Raw genomic sequence first — 20,029 nt, 5'->3', positions numbered from 1 at the left:
TCTTTCTTATACCTCTAACTAAATGTTATATTTCAGATAAGGCTAGTTTTAGAAGCCCAGATTCAGCAATAAGATGCCAACTAAATTTAATAAACATTTATTTGTATTTAACTGCTCCCTAAGTGAAAGACAATATTCAAAATACAGAACTCAGAATTCAGCGTGATTTTCAGAAGAGTGTGATGGTTATTATGGAGTCTATCTAAATTCAAACCCTACCTTGCCACTTTGCAAACATATGACCTCAGGCAAGTTACTTAAACTTTCTGTGCCTCAGTCCCCTTATCTGTAAAATGGATTTATTGACATTATTTGCTTCAAAGAGTTGTGAAAAATTAAATGAGTCCTCTATGTGGACTCATAGTACTTCAAACAGTATATAGCACATATCAACTATTATAAAGAGCTTCTTATGATTGTCAATATTAACATGCTTGATGATAGGTAAATCAAATCAGGTCATTCCCCGTTCAAAAAGTCTATTGTGGCTTCCTACGTCACTCAAGATAAAACCCAAAATGTTTATATCCATCTACAAAGTGTTATACCATTTGGCCTCCCATGGCTTCTCCATCCTCATCATCTCACTCTGCTCCTGACATGCTGGTATTGTTGACATTGCTTAGACCGAATCAGCATACCTAGAATCAGAGGCCGTGTAATTGCTTCCCCTCCTCCTGAAATAGTATACTTTTAGTTATCGGCAGGGCACATACCTCAAAACCTTCACCAGTCACCTTCTTAGTGAGATTTTCCCTAACCTCACTCCTTAAAATTGTACCTTCTACCACCATTCCCTAAACTCTTCACAACTCTATTTTTCACAACTCTATTTCTTCTCTCTTCTCACTTATCATCACCTGATATGCTCTTTATTCATTTTTAAAACTGTACATCATTTGTCTACCCAGACAAAGAAACTACGTAAAATTAGATATTTTATGTTTGGTTCATTTTTGTGTCTTCAGTCTTTAGAAAAACTGCATCATGCTTTATGAATATTTGTTGAATGATTAAATGAAATCATTGCTTTCAATACAGCTACAGCATTGGACTATTATATTACTTACTTCCCATCAGCGATGTTAACAGTTCTGAAGAGGGGATAGTCTTCTGGGGCAGGTTTTCCAGTGTGGTCTTCAAACAGGAAGACAGGTGATCTTCCAACCTCAACACCGATTTGCTGAATACCGTGCTCATTATATATAGATAAAAGGAAAGACTGAATTCCTTTTTTGGGTTTTATTGTAAATAGTATTGAAAAATCTTCTGGAAAAGCTCCTCCTGAGAAGAGAAAGATCAGAAATTCCAAATTCCCAAATTATTCCTGGATTACCCTATTTTTTTTAAACTTTCCAGGTAGCCTTAATAAGTCCTATAAATAAAGAGTAATTATAATACAGATTAAAAAACAAATGGGAAGGAGATGATAATAAGCTTTCTCTCCAATAATTGTTCAAGCTATATTCAAATGTTAAAGCCACTCACTTAAAGCACAACGGTTATGTAAAATTGAATTCAAAGTTAGGAAACAAGATGACCATGGTGCCACTACAATATTAAATACACAGTAAGAACTTTTAAAATATGAAAGTACCACTTCTGGTGTAAGATTTGTATTTTCAGCCTTGTCTGATCTATGGCCATATACCCTCTTTTTAAAGAAGGCACTGTAAGGACACAATATATGAAGGTATTTTTTAAGTCATCTTTCAAAAGCTAAAGAGTTTTGGGGTCTGTTGTTTTTTAAGATTTTATTTATTCATGAGAAACAGAGAGAAAGAGGCAGAGACACAGGCAGAAGGAGAAGCAGGCTCTATGCAGAGAGCCTGATGTGGAACTTGATCCTGGGACTCCAGCGTCACACCCTGGGCCCAAGGCAGGCGCTCAACTGCTGAGGCCCCCCCAGGGATCCCCTAGCTAAAGAGTTTTTGATCAGTTTTTCCTATCACATGAAATGCAGTTTCACTAATAAAAAGCTTGTCATTATAAATCACAACTGTTAGATATTTGGTTAATTTGATTCTAAATTCAAGAAGGTAGACTTTTTCTTCCCCTCTTACCATCATACTCCAAATATCCAGTGTGGGGCCTGATCTACATTAGTACTTAGTATTTATTAAATAAATATGTCAGTTAAGTGATGATCACAAATATATCTCAGATAGTTAATCAATGGCTACTCATATATTTTTATAAAAACACTGTGAATTAAATTTTGCATTTTGGTCTTCAAAAATGCTTTTACATATATATCTTACTATCCTGAAACATAAGTAAAGCAGAGATTTTTATTCGAAGGGTGACATTATTTCAGTTAAAAGGTTGTCCATATGTAAAACAGGTGTAAATGTGCACGTGTAATCAATGATATCTGGACCAGGAGCTTCCATATTCGATCCATTCATTTAAAATTCTATCATTTTAAATTTTATACATGGTAGTCTACATACAAGACTATGACTGCCATGGATTCAAATTCATAAGATTATAGGAAACAAGCAATCCCACCTCTAAGAATTTATTGGAAAAGGAACAATGCTTATGTGTAAAGATATGTCAACTCACCAGAACACTATTAATAATGCTAAAATATTAAAATGGCCTACAACAATTGGGACAGCCTAAATAAAATACAAAACATCTATATAATTTAAGTAGCTACTTAAAGTAGTAGGTGATAATTTATGAAAATGAAATTATTTAAAATGAAGAAATTACATAAGAGTATGTCGTAGAGAAGGTAGTCCATTAATGTTAACTATTTGGTTCTATAATATCTACTTATATCTGCATCTATATCTATACCTACATCTTTATCCATATCTATCTATATTCTAGATAAATATCTCCAAACCAAAAAGTGCTTATTTAAAATTCTTAATTTTAGTTTTTAAAATAATTTACCAAACAATTTTGTTATATCACAAGTAGGTCATAAAAGCTTTGCTATCAAAAATAAAAAATAATAAAATAAAATAAAATAAAAGCTTTGCTATCACAGGAAAAATAAATAAATAAATAAATAAATGTGTGTGTATAGTTTTGTTTCATTTAAACGTCTTAAGACATCTAATTTTATATTTATGTAAATCAACACAAGGAAAATAATCATATAAATAAAATGGAAAGATAATGAAATCCTATCAATTTTTTTTTTATTTTTTTTTAAACAATCTTTTTTTTTTTTTTTTTAAAGACCCCGAATAGCCAGGGGAATTTTTTTTTTTTTTAACTTTTATTTATTTATGATAGTCACAGAGAGAGAGAGAGAGAGAGGCAGAGACGCAGGCGGAGGAAGAAGCAGGCTCCATGCACCGGGAGCCTGATGTGGGATTCGATCCTGGGTCTCCAGGATCGCGCCCCGGGCCAAAGGCAGGCGCCAAACCGCTGCGCCACCCAGGGATCCCAGAAATCCTATCAATTAATACAGCAAGTTTTATCTGCTTATACTATAAATAAAAATCTAAGTAGGTAATTCAGCCTGCTATTGAAGAAACTCCATAGAAAATAAACTTTCTTCAAATAAGTAGCTCAAAATGTTGAGAATCACAGAAATTCTTTCCCTAAATGTACTTTAAATTATTTAAATTATTTAAATACTTAAATGTATTTAAATGTACTGTAAATTATTCAAATGTTTCCTACATTGAAAAAAGAAGATGTTAAGATGTTATGTTAGGGGAAACCAGTATTTTTTTCACTTTGCAAAAACGCTATGAATTCATGTCTACATAGAGATATTTAGGGAAAAAGAATTTTAAGAAAGAATATATTCATACAAGACTAAATAGATTAAAGCAAATTCTAATTATCAACTGACTAAATATATCGGAGAGATTCACCATAATATTCAACAAAAATGCAATCACTATGTGAAATTTTGTCTAAAATAACAGTGATCAGTATACATGATAAAGTAAAATGTGAAACTTTTTAACTAAAAGATATATGTTTTGAAATATATAAATACAAACTAAAAATAAAGCATCCTCTCTGTTGAATGATTGTTATTAAAGAAAAAAATGCCATTACTACCTTTGATATGCATGTATACATAAATCAAACATATGCAATAATCATAATTCACAGTAAATATATCAAGTTCAACAATGATTAAAATGGCCTTTTAATATCAATAGATATTGCATGCAGGAATAGATTTTGTGTGAAAAAGGCACGAAACTCTATTATTTGATTTTAATTTTTTTAGGTTGTGGTCAATAGATTTCCATGTGGAATACGTCTCCCTTTAACTAAAATTCTTTTTTGATGTAGCTTGGTGTTCAGCAAGATTTTGAAAATGAGGAGGGAAGGCCACTTTTGCTTAGTAGGAAAGCTCATTTTAGTCTAAAAGAGGCAAGGACTGTCTCTTTGTCCTCATCATTCACAGGTTCTGTGATTATATGCAAATACTTCACATTTCTAACCCCTACTCCATAATTTGAGTTTAAATATTCTTTTTCCCAGATGGATATGAAGATAAAGATCAAATACACCAAGTTTCTTGTATTGTATCTGTCCTATGGCAGGTGTTCTAAAGAAAACAGAGGATTTGCAAATTACAGCTTCTATTCAGGTCACATGTATAACGTTTACAGACAGTTAAATTAAAGGTCTCAGATTAGGACTTTAGAAGACCCATATACCTTAATTAAACAGAATTTTACAGTGACTGTCTGATAATACTCCACCCCTACCCAGTGCTGAAGTTTCCACTATCCCTGCTTAATTTTTTCATTAGAAAAGAAGTTGCTATTATGTCTTCCTATAATGAGAGAAAAAGCATTCCCAAGTAATTTTCAAAGATTTTTTTTTACTTATTTGAAAAACAATAATATTCAGTCTTTGGATTTTTTTAACTTTGAAGATGCCATTGATCATTTTTATTAACTGCCATTGTGCATTATTTGACAGGAAGCTCTACCCTGTAGAAGATTGTTTAAATTCATTTGTGTGGGGGGTAAAAATGAGGTCGCTATCAAAAAGTGTCTCCTGCAATCTGAAATACTCATTACTAGAATCATATGCCTAAGGCAGAATGTTTTGAGAAGGTGGAAAAAAAATTGACATAGGGGAATTTTGTTAACTCTCATGGAAGGAAAGCTCAGAGGCATACATTGTATTATTTTTCCATGAATAACAAAGCAGAAGTGATTGAATTAATCAAACTACCAATTTGGAAGGCAGAAAAACTGACCCTGAGATGATGAGCCAAAGCATAAAAAAATTAAAAACTAACTTCTTATTTCTAAAGCTTTTCCATTAGTATATTTTTCCCCTGTTATTTTCTCTGGAAAATTGCCATCTTTTTCCTATTTCTGCATTAGAAGGCAGATAAATAGAAAAGCAACATAATTTTTCATTTGCAACTTTTAAACTTGATTTTTTAAGAATATTTTATGAATTTAGTAAGTTTTAACTTTTTATTTTCAAAGTCAGAAAAATTGTGCATTGATATTCTTTGTTTTTGCAGTTTGTTACTTTGGTGCATCATAAATTATGGCAAAACAAGAAATATTTGGGAAAACAACAATTTAATCGACATAAATATGTTTTCAAAAATACTTTAAAATGTCCATCGGTGAAAAATACACTATCTCATTTTGTAATTCTTTAGTCCTTTGATTTTAATTTTTCTATGGTGAGAAAATACTTTTATGGAAAATAGGCAATTCAAATCCCTTCATGTAGAAACAGTAGACAGGATAATATGAAGAATTTAAATGATAAATTATTTCTGAGAGGATCCCAAAGCACCAAAAAGAAACACCGGATATTATAAGGAATATTGGCTTTGGCAACAGATTAGACCTGGATTAAATATTGACCCCTTGTAATCTGGACAACTCCAAGAACTTCAGTGAAACTCTATTTCCTCTTCTGTTAAGTAAGGATGAGGACACTCAATTTAGTACAGTTACAAGAAAAAAAATAATTGACATGTATCCAATAGCCAACTTGTAATGAGTTACTTGCTTTAATAATGTAATGCTCAGAAATTGGCATTTCATCACTTAGCTCCCTTTTTCTACATTATATGATTTGGAGATAATTAGTGCTATTAGGTCAATCGATGCTTTCATGGAAAGAAAGAAAATATGCACCAAGTAGTTTTCAATACCATTATGAAAACTTTCCAGGTGAAGATTTACCAAATCTCTAGTCCCAGATCTCCTTTTAATTGCGAGATGTGACTAACTTTTACTCTATTTGAGATAAGAATAGGATCCAAAAAAATACAGAATAATCTGTCTTATAACATCTTCTGAAGTATTTATTTCAACAGAAATTTATCTTAATTTCAGAAAGACACTAAGTATGTCTAAACCCACATTGTAGTCATTAAGGATAAAGTTGCCATGTTCCCAGCAATAAATAAATTCTACATGATTTTATACAAAACTAAGCTAGATAGGATATCGTCAAGTTTTGTCATCTTCAATAAAATAATATTATTAAATTTTCAAACGAGCATATCTCCTGTAACTGTGCTGAATTAAAATTGGCAATTATTAGTTATTTTCCTCAAGTCACCTTAGTGACCACATGTATTCAATGTCCCATATATGAAAGAATTATATCTGCCCCAATAATAGTATGCATGATATACATGTATATGTATATTATACAGCATGATAAAAAGAATCAATAATAATTTGCAAAGCAGTAATTGTTGTAATAATAACGTGAACATACCTGAAAATAACTGCTTTGTGGGAGCACTGAGTTGTGCTTGCTTTGAAACTCTGTAAGCAGTGTCCGAATCTTTTGCATTCTTTCTGTTTGTGCAAAAACCCGTTGTTTTTGTTATTCCCTCTGGAGAGTTGTGAAAATCTAGAGCTTTTAGTACATCAACTGGAGCCGCTGAAAAATAAGTAAAAAATTTTTTTTTAAATTGAACAAATAATCTAATATAAAAAGAATTTTTTAACAGAGAAAACAGTTTCTTGTTCTACTTCTCACATCTGTCATTTGCCATGTTTCCATAATATTTGGGTGGGAGACTGAGGAGTGCGACAGCAGGTAAATTACAACTATAAAATTCTCTAATACAAGATATCTCAACTTAAGAATAAAATTATAGAAAAGCAAACAGAAGATATCCATGTGTGGGGTGGAATATGTAGATTTAGAATTGAATATATATATATGTTACATAGCACATATTATACATTATACATACACATATTACATAACATATATATTATATAACATATAATTGAATATATGTGAATTTACAATCTGTCTGATGCATCTCAATAACCATTTAGAAAGTCTTTAATCATTCTAAGTAATTGCATTATTTGGAATTAAAGTGAAAGCCAACATCTAGACATATTCCATTAATTTCTGATAGATTTATGATTTAAAAAAAGATTTATAATTCAATTAATCATAATCTAAATAAAGGTAATTTTGATTGACCAAAATTTTGAAGGTAATTTTGTATAACAATGAATGTTATACATAATTATTATAAAATCTGCAGTTACTCAGCCATATTGTACACTCAAAAAGTTAAAGTTAAAAAAAAAAAAGTTAAAGTTGTTAAAAAGAACAGGTAACAAAACATAATGCTCTTGTTTTGAATGTCTTCCTATGTTAGTTATTTACAAATTATATATAAGCAAATGCATGTGTAAACAGTATATACTGTGTACATATGTATATCTGTGTATGGTGCATGCACATATGTATCTATGTATAATCTGTTGAGTTTTACCCTCTAAATTTGCCAGAATGTCTTCATGGATGGTGCTTTATGCCTCATGATTCAGATTGACTTTGGAGACTGGAAATTGACTGGAGACTTTGGGTAAAAGTGTAATCTTTGGATAAAAGTGTAATAAGGTGTAATACTTTTGGATAAACTTGATGTTTTAAACAGTTTTATTGGAATATTATTCACTTGCCATGTAATTCACCCATTTAATTATGGTAAAATACATACAACACAAAATTTGCTATTTTAACCATTTTATGTACAATTTAGCAGCATAGTTATATTCAAAATGCTGTGCAACCATCACCTCTATCTATTTCCAAGACATTTTCATCACTCCAAACAGAAACTAACCACTGAGCAATAGCTCCCTATTTACCACCTCTGCCTGGACTCTGGTAACTGATAATACACTTTCTGTCTCTATGAAGTTGCTTATTCTAGAAATTTCATATAAGTGGAATCATATAATATTCCTAAGAACACTGAACATACAAGTGCCATATGACCAAGCAATTCCACTCCTGGGTACACCCAAAAGAATTGAAAGCTGGCACTTAAACAGATACCTGTGTGCCAATATTCATGGAAACATTATTCATAACAGCCAAAAGGTGGGAACAACCCAAGTTTCTATCAGAACATGAAGAGATTAACAAAATGTGATACATGTGTACAATGGAATAGGATTCAGTTATAAATAGCAATGACATTCTGATACATGCTACCACATGGACGGAACTTCAAAGCATTACACTATATGAAATAAAGCAGACATTAAAGGACAGTGTTTTAGACCATCAAATTCCCTGATCCACAACTTAATACCTACTTAATTCACTAAGCAAGTCAAAACAGGAGTCATATGGTGTAAGCACTATTATAAAAACAGACTTTAGACTCCATATTTCTCAATATACCTACATTCTGTTACCTTTCTCACTTTATTAAAAAATAAAAATATTCAGAGGAGGTCATTGTTGGGCCTGTATTACTGAGCATTTCTGAGATATAAGTCCTTACTGCAAGAATTTGGATTCTAATTCAGAAGGAAAAGGGATCACTTCTACTTAAAAGTGAACCAGTATTACTTTGAAAAGTTCAGTCATTAGTTAAGAAAAAGCAGAATTGCCATCACATTTCAAAATATATTGGGTTTTATAAATATACTGTTTCTGGGAAAACGTAATGAGAATGGAAATGGGACTGATTTTAGAATAAGAAAATACCATCACAATTTATCACATTCCATAGAGTCACCTGCAACAGGATGTTGTCCTTTGAGAATTATAATTTCAACTAGTATTTTTTTATAATAACTGTCAGTTCATTATAGAATGCACACACGAATGAATGAGTGTTTGTAAGCAATGTTTACCTGGTCATTTCCTTAAGTTAATTAAATTTTAGGGGTATTGACTTCATATGTACAAATATATGTGGATGAAGCTTTACATAACTTTCCTTTTAGAGTATAACAATTATAATTTCCTTTAGCAATACTCTATCTCTTTCATCAAGCCTCTAAATGAAAATCAACATAGCTATTCAGTATAGTCCACATGGTTTCAAATTATTAAAAAGAAAAAAATATTTTTCTTTATGAAAATCAGACATTTCAACAGGATCATTAATTTATCAAATATGATACTCTCTAGTTCAGCCTTGGACTATTTAAAAGAATGATGACATTCAACAACCATTTTGCAGGAGTCTTGCTTGTGATGATCAATTTTTTTAGACCAATAGGAACACCTGACCATTCTTAGCTTCCTTCTTTGTCCTATCATAAAGTCCAAGAAGAAAGTAATAATTGTAATGGCTTCCATGTCTAGAAAGCCTAATATGTGTCAGTCACTAGGCTAAGCTCTTGATAGGTTTGCAAAGCATATGCTCTTATTCCCACTGTGCAGATGAAGGAATTGAAAACCAGAAACCAAACTGAGGACACTCCTAAGACCTGGGCAAATATCAAATCCAGGCTCTTTCCACTTCACCACCTTCATTGCTATACCCTGTAAAAGAAACTGAAAACATAAATATAATATACTAAAATTATCTTGAGACAGCTAATTGATTCCTGATGTTTTTATTTGTTTTAAATTAATTTATGTTTCAGGGTATAAATGACTCTGAAGGAGACTGTTTTTAAAAGTCACAGCATTTTATCTGCTTATTTTATCTTCTTGCTCTGAGGCTGTTAGCAAAAGTAGATGAGGGTTAAAGACTCAAGGACAAACCTGAAAACAGCTATGAAAGCTGTAATTCTATGAGGTAAAGGATGAAGTCCCATGGTCATGGTTCCAACTGCTCGTAGGTAAATAAAAAATAAAATAAACCACATGTCCCTTCTCTCCAGAATATCTTTTCACAGTATGACCTCTTCCAAGAGCACAGATTTTGTCACATTTGTTCCTTCCGACTTTGAAAGTAATGTGGTAAAAACACATTCCCTCTATAGGATTCAAAATAAGGGCTCTATTTTTAAAGCCTCAAAAAATTCTTTGTAGAGACACATTTTAAGAAATAATTCACTCTTCAAAAACCAATTAAAAAATAGGGATACAAAGTAAAGATTTCAACTAGGTTTTTCCTTTCTCTAGAAAACCATATCAAGTTATAAAAATGTAAAACTTAGATACTCAAGTTTTAAAGTTTTTTCCTTCAAGACAACTAAATAATAAATTAAGCCACTTTGAAATCTATCTGTTATTTGATCTCATAATCATAGCATTTAACAAATTCTCATAATATGGATTCTATGATTTTATGCATACACACACACATACATTATACATACAGGGAAATTATTCTTCATATTTTATTGACCAGTTTGCAACTGTTTAAAGATTAAAAGTAGGGGCACCTGGGCACCTCAGCGGTTGATCACTTGCCTTTGGCTCAGGTCATGATCCTGTCCTGGGATGGAGTCCCACATCAAACTCCCCACAGGGAGCCTGCTTCTCCCTCTGCCTATGCCTCTGCCTCTCTCTCTCTGTCTCTCATGAATAAATAAATTCTTTTAAAAAATACAATGAAGATTAAAAGCAGTAGTTCTTGGAGCTTAACTTGATATATCTAAAAAAGTGAAGTTTCCATATTCAAAGCAATTCTTAAATGCCCTTAATATTGGAATTGTTTCCATGTTGCCAATAGCTGATGCCACAAACCATGATTAGAATTTCAGATGTATCCAATTAGTATCATATTTTGTTCAACAGTATTTTTCCTGCCTTTTACGACATACTGTTACATTTTATTAAATGGGAGAATAAGATATCAGAGCCCAGTGCATTATTACAATAGCCACTTGACTGGTTTCCATGTCTTTTCTCATCAGTCTGCACACCACAACTTGAGCAAGCTTCCAAAACTCCAGGCTTTATGTCACTGTCCTGCTTAAACTCCTTCAGTGAACCCACTAAAATTTCCAGATGGTATGCACAGACCAGAATATAAAATCTTGAAGATCTGAACATATGCATTTGTCCTCCTGGTACCACCCTAACTGTACCTCCACCATTTTTTTTCATTGTCATTTCCCCTAACTCCTTCCTCACTCACTGCTCTAGCTATACTGAATTTAGACAGCCCAGAACACCTCGGCCCCCATCTTCATTTTCCTGTCTCTGATGTTTCTAATTTCTATGCCCCCCATCTGAAACATTGAGCTCCACTTCACTGAGGGATATGTAGGCTATAAATGATGAGTAATCTGCTCCAGAAAGCATTTCCTGGGTTATCTGGGTTATACTCACTTCTAATATAGCACTTTCCATACTTAGTTTTAATTATTTGCCTATTCTTGAATTTTTCCCAAACCAGAAGACAACAGCTATACACACACATATACACATGAACTCTATAAAATACTGGCTGAATGTGAAACACAATATAAAAATACTAGAAGCAACTTTCTCTGAAGTCCATAGAGCTCACTTATCTTAAAACAAAAATTTTTGAGGGCCTACTATATATTTTCTATTATGTTTTCCTGATCCTCTTGAACACCACCCCCCCAACTCATTCACTGAGTAGTCTGTCCCAGGTCTTTAAACCTTTCCCTCTGTTCCCTTCAGTGTCCACATGGATTACTGATCTAAAGTCTCACAGTGCTTTTTGATTATTTCATCTCTAATTAATTCCTCCTTTAAACCTCTTGACACACTCCCATTACCAATAAGGAGTAAATGACAGCAATACATAGTGCTGAAGAGCTGGAATGATTCTGGAATCCCATCCCTGGCACTTAGCATCTGTATGATTTAGACTTGCTTTAGGTCTCAGTTTCTATGTTGGTAAGATGAAAATAATAAAAATATTTACTTAATAGAGTTTCTGAGAGTATTTGTAACAATGTCTTAGAACAGTGGTAGGAGAAACTATGCCTATGGGTCAAGACCTTGTTGACTACCTCATAATGGTATATAAGATATTAATGGTTTTATTTTTACATCATTAAAATTTTAAAAGAAGCACCATATTGTGTGAGATATGGAATCTATGTGAAATTTAAATTTCAGCATCCACAAATAATATTATTAGACTATAGCAACACTCATTCATTTATATATTGTCCACAGCTGCTTCCACCCTACAACAGAGTTGTATAGCTCTGATAGAGCCCGTATAGCTCAAAAAGGCTGAAAGATCTACCATGTGGTGTCTTTTAAGCTGAGTCCTGAAGGATGGGTAGAAGTTTATAAGCTTAGAGGAGGCTGACAGAAATATCAGATATGCAGCATAGATACAAGACAGCACAGAGCACAAGAAAATGAAAGTAATCATGGTTGCCTGATAAGATTGTATCAACACTAAATAAATTGAGATGTCCAAACTCTCCCTGGGTGCATCATAGCTATGGAGCACCTCTTGAGAAAAATCAGATCTCCACCATGGATATTCAGAGCCACAATCTCCAAGTGAAACATCTACACTAACTTCTATCCATTTCCCCAACCCCAAATGAAGTGTTCCAGCTGAAATAAACTTCTCTAAGTTTCTAAAATACACTGTTTCCTTTATTGAGGATTTAGTTTTTCAATCCTTTCTCAATTGGCTAAGGATAGTTGACTGTTTCTCAACCCTGTCATTAGAAGCTTCTGGAGATCTTTTAAAACATAAGTATGCCTGGGTTCTATGTAAGAACCAATAACTAGAATGGAGGAAGCAGGGGGGTGGGGTGGGGCGGACAAGCATTCATGATTTTTTAGATGAATCTAAATGGGTAGCCAGGATTAAAGCCACATGACTGAGACCTAACCAACCTTTTTGATCTCAACCTAATCATGACTTCCTTCAGGAAATCATTACTTATCTCTCCCAGGTTGGGTTATGTGACCCATTCATATGATCCCAAGTGCCGTATATTCCCCTTGGATAACTCCACACTCTATTTTGCTTGCTCAATTATCTCATTTTCACTCAGGCATGGTGTGTGTCTAAGATCCCTGTTACAGACTCATCCACCTAATCTCCCTTCCTCTCTCTCTCTCTCTCTCTGCTAAGCTTGTAATTTATTGTTTGATGTCTGCCTCCCCTGATAGACTGTAAACTCTCTGATAGCAAACATCAGCACCACTGATGTTCACTGCAGTATTGATAAATAACATAGCAGCTGATGCATAATGAATAATCAATACAGATATGTTTAATGAATGAATGAATACATGAATCAATAAGCAGCTACATCCAGCCTCAGAGCCAGAGTTTCTTTCTCACCAGTCTGCGGAGGAAAATGGAGTGTCAGAAATGGCCTTTATAATCAGCACCTTGAAGAGCTTCCCAAATCTGATTGTTTCCATTTGATTCAAGTGTGCAAGAACACAGTTTGTTTGTTTGTTTGTTTGTTTATATTTTATTTATTTACTCATGACAGAGAGAGAAAGAGAGAGAGAGAGAAAAGCAGACACAAGCAGAGGGAGAAGCAGGCTCCATGCAGGGAGCCTGATGTGGGACTGGATCCCGGGTCTCCAGGATCACACCCCAGGCCAAAGGTAGCGCTAAACTGCTGAGCCACCAGGGTTGCCCAAGAACACAGTTCTTAAGTGGCCTTTCTAAAGTAGATGCTTTTCCATTTCTAGGTAGTCACTTATCCCCACCTTGTACCTATCACAGGCCACATAGAAACATATCATTCTAGGGAGAAATAAAAATAAAACACAGAGTTACGAACCATCTCCTGGGGAGCCTGGGTGGCTCACTCATTTAAGTGTCTAACTCTTGGTTTCAGCTCCGTTCATTTTCTTGAAGTGGTGAGATTAAGCCCCACATCAGACCCTACGCTCAGTGGGGAGTCTGTTTGTCCTTCTCTGTCTGCCTCTCCCCTCACTTGAATGCTCTCTTTCTCAAATAAATAAATAAAATCTTTTTAAGAATCTCCCACTCAGTCATGAAATGCTTTGCTGCTCTAGATAAATATCAAAAAAAAAAAAAACAAGAGTGCTACTGAGTTTATGTAGTGGTAGGATTTAGGACTGACAAATGAAAAAGTGATAGTGAAGTGACTATTATAATTTAACTATAACCAATATTTTGCTATATTTTAAAATTACAAGAGCTCTTAATAAAGAGTCTGAAATGTAGGATAGGACAAGTGAATAGGCAACAATTAATAACTCCATTTCTACGGTTGGAACCTACTCTGTGACTTAGTTTCTCCAACTTAACCTTATTTTGAGAATTAAATAAAATAAGGCATTTTAACCTCTGAGGAAAGTGTCCAACACATAGTAACACTTAGTAAAAATAATATCTAAAAGCACTATGTCCTTAAATTTTCAATCTTTTTGAACATCTTTAATAGTGCCAGTGAGCATCACCCATGTTTCCTCCAGAATTATAATTCATTTGATTCTTGCTATCCATTTCCCCTACTTTGGGAAATCTCTTTACAGAAGAGCAGAAAACTAAACAGGTTTCCACCTCTAAAGGTCCATCAGATATCTCCATGAAAATTATGTAGTGCTAAGCAACCTCTCCAGCACACTACTATATTATCCCAAGAACATACAACTCCAGGAAGTTGCCTAGAACTTTGTCAGTTTATGTAACCAAATGAGTCTTGAATTTATTTTTTCATATAGATTTTATTACCACTCTGTAGCACAACTTGGCCTTAATATGCTTTCATTAGGATTTTCCCCATTTAATAATTTCTTTTTGTATTGTGTAGATATTAACATAACTATAGATTAAATATAGCAACATGATGTGAGTTGTTTATTAAAAGGTTTTAAAAAAGCTAATATTTTAGAGATGCCTGGTGACTCAGTTGGTTAAGCATCTAACTCTTGATTGCAGCTCAGATCATGATCGCGGGTGATGAGATAGAGCCCCACATAGGACTATGTGCTCAATAAGGACTGTGCTTGAGATGCCTTTCCTCTGCCACTCCCTCTATTCATGTGCTCTCTTTCTCTCCACTTGCCCCCCAAAATAAAAAAATAAATCCTTTTAAAAACCTAATATTTTAGTTTCTTTCCTCTGATACCATTTCTCCTATTTATTTCAAACATATATAGGATATACAGCAATGTTGTATTACAAACAAACATGAAGTATTAAAAAACAAAACCTATTGATCTAAACTCTCCCATATTAAAAAAAAAAAAAAAAAGGTTTGAGAGTTCATCTTTAAGTGATAATGTGGGACAAATAATGTTGATAGAAATCACATAAATGGGGATCCCTGGGTGGCGCAGCGGTTTGGCGCCTGCCTTTGGCCCAGGGCGCGATCCTGGAGACCCGGGATCGAATCCCACGTCGGGCTCCCGGTGCGTGGAGCCTGCTTCTCCCTCTGCCTGTGTCTCTGCCTCTCTCTCTCTCTGTGTGACTATCATAAATAAATAAAAAAAAAATTAAAAAAAAAAATTTAGAGAAATCACATAAATTTCCTATGTTCCAACACAACGCTTTAACTGAAACAATTAGACTTTTTGTCTATATTTTGTAATCTAACCTTTATACTCAAAGTATAAGATGGGAGAAATGAACTGCTTGAATACATTAATAAATTGTAAGCTTACAAGATTAGAGTTGTAGTATTTACACTAAATACTCCTGGACACGGGAAGTGTTTAGAGTCCATTTTACCCAAGGGATTCTATAGTACACTTAAATGTTTTGTCATTTTAAACCTATGTGTAGAGAGTATATTTCCCTTCAGGAAAAAAAATGAATAAAATAAATACAAATATCTCAAGGCTCAAGTTTTTGATGGGCATCTTGCAAAAACTGGATATTTGATATTCAAACAAAGAATAGCATCAAATTAAGAATGACATGGGCAAAGACTTGTAAAATAGTAGCCTGTAGCTTCAGAAATTATATAGTTAATTTCATCAAAACTAAGCACCTAACAAGTCAAATGGTAATACCATTTCAGAAAACAGAAACCCAGCGATTAAATGTAAATATACTTCCTTATGATCCCATGAATATACTAGCTCAAAAAAAAATCACACAGTGAAATTCAAAATTGGAAAGGAAAAGGTAAAAGAAATACATAATTAAATATTCTGAAGTAGAAGAAATGGAAAAAGTGTGGCTCCCACCACAATCCATTGTATCCACATCCCACTGTTGACTGTTTATTCTAATTCTGACCTACCCAGTGGTTGAAAGAAATGTGTAAACCTTGTGGTCCTAGTATAGATTTAGCATTGATTGTAAATAACAAATAAATTTGTTTTGAATATTTGTATGTGTGTACATTTCCTTAACAATATTTAATCTATAGCTGCTTTTAGGTCTTCACCTGCAAATATCCATCTACTTTTTAAGTAACCATGATTCCCACATTATTGCCCTATTAAACCAGCTAAGCAAAGTACAAATTTCCATTACAATTTCTATACAGCTATAATCTCTTAAAACAACTGGACCAATATGCATGATGTCCATCAAATAAGTAAAATGCTTTACCATGTGGAATTTAAGTGTCACAGTGACTATGTATAAATATGCAAAATAAGTTTAAAAACTATGGCAATTATGTGGACAACAATCGCCTAGAACCTGCCCAAATACTTTAAGGCAATAGTTGTACTCCTTGTACTCCAAAAATATCTAATTCTACATTTGAGATAAAGACTTAAAATAAAATACTCACCTTTAATTTAAATAAGCCATGACTTTTTATACATGACAAATATTTGATTAGTACTAAGAAGAAAATAAATCAGGAAACAAGGCATGGATTTTAGTATCAAATAAGAAAGACAGGAGAGGCCTCAATAAGGAAATAATGTCTGAGCAGTCTAGCCAGGCATAAGAGACTTTTCTATCCTGATATTTCGACAAAGTAGCATTCTAAGCAAAGGAATAGCAAGTGCAAAGAGGCTGAGAGATGAGTTGTCCCAAATGGGAGGAGCTGGAGGAAATGCAAGGAGACACTTAGGTCTCCAGCAGAGAAAATCATAGAGGTGGAAGAGATGAGGTCAGAGAAATAAGGGTGAGGCAGGTTAGAGGCAGATTGTATAGGTCCTCCGGGATGTTCAAGTTAAGGTTTTATTCAAAATGAGACAGAAAACTATTGGAAGTTAAGGGAGAGAAGTAACATGAACCAACTAGTTTTCCAAACCACTGTTGTTGCTTGCGTTGAAAACAGACAGGGACACTAGAGTGGAATAGAGAGCAGAGAGGAAGTAATTCCTATCCTCCAGCTGCAACATTTGGGCAATTTTGTTATATTGGACTGGGAGATGAAGTACTAGATCAGATTCTGGATATACTCTGATGACAGAGCAGACAGGGTTGCTGATGGGTTGGATACAGAGCATGAGATAAAAGGAGTCAAAGCTACTCCAAGTATTTTAGCTCAAACATCATGACTGTGTTGCCATTCACTGAGATGGAAAGATTGTGAGAGGTACAGGTTTCAGAAGGAGTTCTCTGATTCAGTTCTGGGCATGATAATTTTGAGATGATTTAATACATTCCACTGGAAATGGCTGAATAGGCAGTTGAGTATATGAGACCGGGATTCAGGGAAGTTACAGGGTAGAAATAAAACTGGGAGTTGACTCTATTTGATGTAACTTTCTGTGAAAGAAATCATTATGGATTAACAAATGATTATAATAAATATTTTATTCTCTCAAATAATCAAAATAGATATCTTGGTCCAATATATGAATCCTCAGAAACAACAACAAAAAAATAACCACTTCCAATTTATGTCCTAAAACATGCTGCAAGTTGGGTAATGACAAGAATGATCACATTTAAGATTTAAAATGTTAGACTAAATCTTTGTCTCACAGCAGATTTTATAAAACGTGCACACATTTTGTTTCATGTACTCCCTTATAAAATAGGAAGATTATTCATTCATGCATTTTTCAAGTCCATAATGGGCATAATCCTGTATCAAGTGTCACTTAAATGTACTAATTACCGTGGAGAACCCCAAGAGACTTTACAGGAGGTTAGCTATTCCAGAAAAAGCAGCATGGTCTCAGTTCCCTGGTTATTTGTCAGAAGATCCAGTGGTTGCAATCAAGTGGAACCACCTAGTATGGATAGATATCAAAGTATGTACTGATCCTGCCAACTGAGCAGCCTCCCTGTATTTTTTAATTAGTCACGTGAGTCTGCACTAAATAAAAATATAATCCACACAGTCTTGTGTTATGTGGTCCTAGCCCATTCTCCTAACCCCAGCACTCTCCTGATAATACACATACCCCATGAGAATAGACACTAGAAAGTAGGCATACTATCTTTCTAGTCAGGGCACCTAACACTGACTACACATAGAAGAGAGTCATTTAATTTTCACAGTTATTGAACAGCCTCAATCCTGAACTTTCTTGTATCATAAAAAGCTTCTATGAACTGAAATTGAAAGCAGAAATAATATCACAACTCTGAGGACGGCAAGGGAAAGAACCAACGCCAGTTGAGGGTGCGTGTTGATAGTGTGATACTTAAAAAGCTTGGCATTTCCTACTTACAAGTGGCCAAAGCTATTAAAATGTTTATTATAAAACTTAAATTATAGTTTCAATATAAGCAGATGACTTTAATGTTGAGAAAAGCAATTTTTGCCTACATCTAGTTTATTACATGCTATGGAGAGGAGGATTAAAAAGAGCACAATCTATATCATAATTCAGTTGATCTATCCAAATCACTTTTTGCAGACTCACTGCTATTGGGTAATTGAGTATTTATCAAATGATTTGCATGCAGCAGATAAATAATCTTTTACTTGACTTGCAGTGCTCTGTTAATACAAGCTAGACACATTCCTATTTTTGTGTGTATTTATTTCCCGTTACAAAATATTCATAAACCCTTGGATGTGTATCAAAATTATCTGTGGGGCTTTATAAAGTACCTATCCTTGGATTCCATACAAAATCTACTCAATCAACATCCACGGAGATGGGATTGGAAATAATTGTGATATCAAGACAAGGCTGATTGCCTGTGTATTCTTGACTTTAGTAAAATCTCTTGCTTATGAGGTCATTAATTCATATGATAAACATCTTTTGGCCACCTATTTTGCCCCAGGTATAGTGCCAGAAGCCAGAATTTCTAACATGAATGAAAAAAGATGCATTATTTGTTTTCATTTTAGCATCAAAAATATTCTGTGATAAGGATGGAAGAAGCATAGTGTGCTTTAGGATGTTATGCAAGGTCAACTACCTCAGTCTTCATGGTTGAGGAGAGGTATTCTTTTAGGGGATAATATCTAAATCCTGAGTAAAAAAAGCAATGGTAAGTGGCTTGAAAGAGTGTTCACAGTGGAGATAATAGCTTGCCTGGAGGTAAAACAGAGACAGACATTCTCAGGAAATCACAACAATATCAGCAAAAATCTGTTCGATATACTTCTTTAGACACTGGCAATAACTGACATATAGAACCTTATTTCATATCTCAGGTTGTTCGTTAGGTTATTCATTAGAGCTTCAACCGACCCTTCCACTTCACTCAACGAAGATTTATCTATCGAATACCATGTGACAGGCTCTGTACTATGTGCTTGGGACACACTAAAATGATAAAGATACATATCCTAATGATTTTGGTGTAACTAAAATAAATATGCAATGGATAAGAATAGAATATAAAAAGTATGTAGCATTCTTCCAAAACAATTCTACAACTACTGTCTCTTAATCTTATTAAGGACTTGAAACTATAAGCTCCTTGCTTAAAGATGGTACTTCATAATATAGTAAGTATATCACACACATATATAATATGTATATATGTACAATATATGTATAATATGAAAATTAATTTCTAGAATGAGCTTACTAAAATAACCATAAGGTGATAAAT

General features: G+C 33.7%; 1 protein-coding gene across 1 annotated transcript in view; it reads right to left on the bottom strand.

Moving 5' to 3' along the window:
* The window catches only part of COL11A1 (collagen type XI alpha 1 chain), a 197,925-nt gene that overhangs the window by 169,046 nt on the left and 8,850 nt on the right, over positions 1-20,029 (bottom strand). The window contains exons 2-3 of the mRNA XM_041746888.1: positions 6,700-6,867; positions 1,071-1,284 (exon numbers count right to left, since the gene is read on the bottom strand). Of these exons, the coding sequence (XP_041602822.1) occupies positions 1,071-1,284; positions 6,700-6,867 (382 nt within the window). The remainder of the gene's footprint in view (positions 1-1,070; positions 1,285-6,699; positions 6,868-20,029) is intronic.

This window comes from Vulpes lagopus, chromosome 3 (genome assembly GCF_018345385.1).
Source record: "Vulpes lagopus strain Blue_001 chromosome 3, ASM1834538v1, whole genome shotgun sequence".
Taxonomy (NCBI): domain Eukaryota; kingdom Metazoa; phylum Chordata; class Mammalia; order Carnivora; family Canidae; genus Vulpes; species Vulpes lagopus.
This window is presented reverse-complemented; position numbering and strand designations above follow the sequence as displayed.